Source organism: Corvus brachyrhynchos, unplaced genomic scaffold (genome assembly GCF_000691975.1).
Source record: "Corvus brachyrhynchos isolate BGI_N302 unplaced genomic scaffold, ASM69197v1 scaffold706, whole genome shotgun sequence".
Lineage (NCBI taxonomy): Eukaryota > Metazoa > Chordata > Aves > Passeriformes > Corvidae > Corvus > Corvus brachyrhynchos.
In genome coordinates, this window is record NW_008238371.1 from 86,494 (window position 1) to 87,678 (window position 1,185).

General features: G+C 62.7%; 1 protein-coding gene across 1 annotated transcript in view; it reads left to right on the plus strand.

Annotated features, from left to right (window-relative positions):
• The window catches only part of NOS3 (nitric oxide synthase 3), a gene marked incomplete at its 5' end in the record, with an annotated part of 8,001 nt that overhangs the window by 2,349 nt on the left and 4,467 nt on the right, over positions 1-1,185 (plus strand). Inside the window, 4 exons of the mRNA XM_017736305.1 lie at positions 68-192; positions 474-541; positions 626-742; positions 1,171-1,179. Of these exons, the coding sequence (XP_017591794.1) occupies positions 68-192; positions 474-541; positions 626-742; positions 1,171-1,179 (319 nt within the window). The remainder of the gene's footprint in view (positions 1-67; positions 193-473; positions 542-625; positions 743-1,170; positions 1,180-1,185) is intronic.

Consider the following 1,185-nt stretch of genomic DNA (forward strand, 5'->3'; position numbering starts at 1 on the left):
GCCAAATGCCCTGGGGCAGGGGTTTGGGCGAGGGGAGGCGCCGGGTGCAGCTCTGTGGAGGGATCCTAATCCTGGGATTCCATGAAGGTGCTGTGCATGGATGAGTATGATGTGGTGGCCCTGGAGCATGAGACCCTGGTCTTGGTGGTCACCAGCACATTTGGGAATGGGGACCCTCCAGAATGTGCTGAGGTAGGGATGGGATGAGAGGAGGATGCAATGGGGATGGGGATGGGGATGGGGATGGGGATGGGAAAAGATGAGATGAGATGAGATGAGATGAGATGAGATGAGATGAGATGAGATGAGATGGGATGAGAGGGGATAAGATGGGATAAGATGGGATGGGATAGGGAGGGGGATAAAGATGAAGTTGGGGTTGGAAATGGGATGGGGGTGAGATGGACATGGGAGGAGATGGGATGAGCATGGGGTGGGGATGGGATGTGGGGGTGACATTCTGCCCCCCACAGAGCTTCTCCAAGGCACTGATGGAGATGACATCGCCCTACACTGGCACCTCCCAGGTGGAGCCGCCCATGTGAGCACCCCGGGGGTCCGGGGGGTCTCCACTGGGGCCGGGGCAGGATCCCCCCTCACCCTCCTCACCCTCCTAACCCCCCAGGAGCTACAAGCTGCGGTTCAACAGCGTCTCCCAGTCCGACCAGCTCGTGTCCTCCTGGAAGAAGAAGCGGCGGCAGCTGAGCAACACAGACAGTGCGGGAACCTTGGGAGCCCTGCGGTACCGAGGCCACGGGGATGGGCATGGGATGGCCACAGGGACAGAGCATGGCCATGGGGATGGGGATGGGCATAGAATGGGCATGGGATGGGTACTGGGATGGGGTCCTCAGCCTGGGCATGTTGGGAGTCCTGTGGTACCGAGGCCACATGGATGGGCATGGTCATGGCCGTGGGAACAGGGATGGGGTGGGGTCCTTGGCCTGGGCACGCTGCCCTGCTGGGGCTTGGGGCTCACACCGGCACTGGCAGCTCCAGCCCCGGCTGCCCTGCAGATGTGGGAGGGGCAGGAGCTGCCCCCGAGGTCCTGCCCCCTCTGGCTGTGGGGCCCCCCCACACTGCATCCCCCCCTGGTTGGTGGTGTTCAGGTCGGGGTCCTGGGCATACCCCCACATTCCTGGGGACCCTCACCCCCCCTTCTCCCCCCAGGTTTGCGGTGTTCGG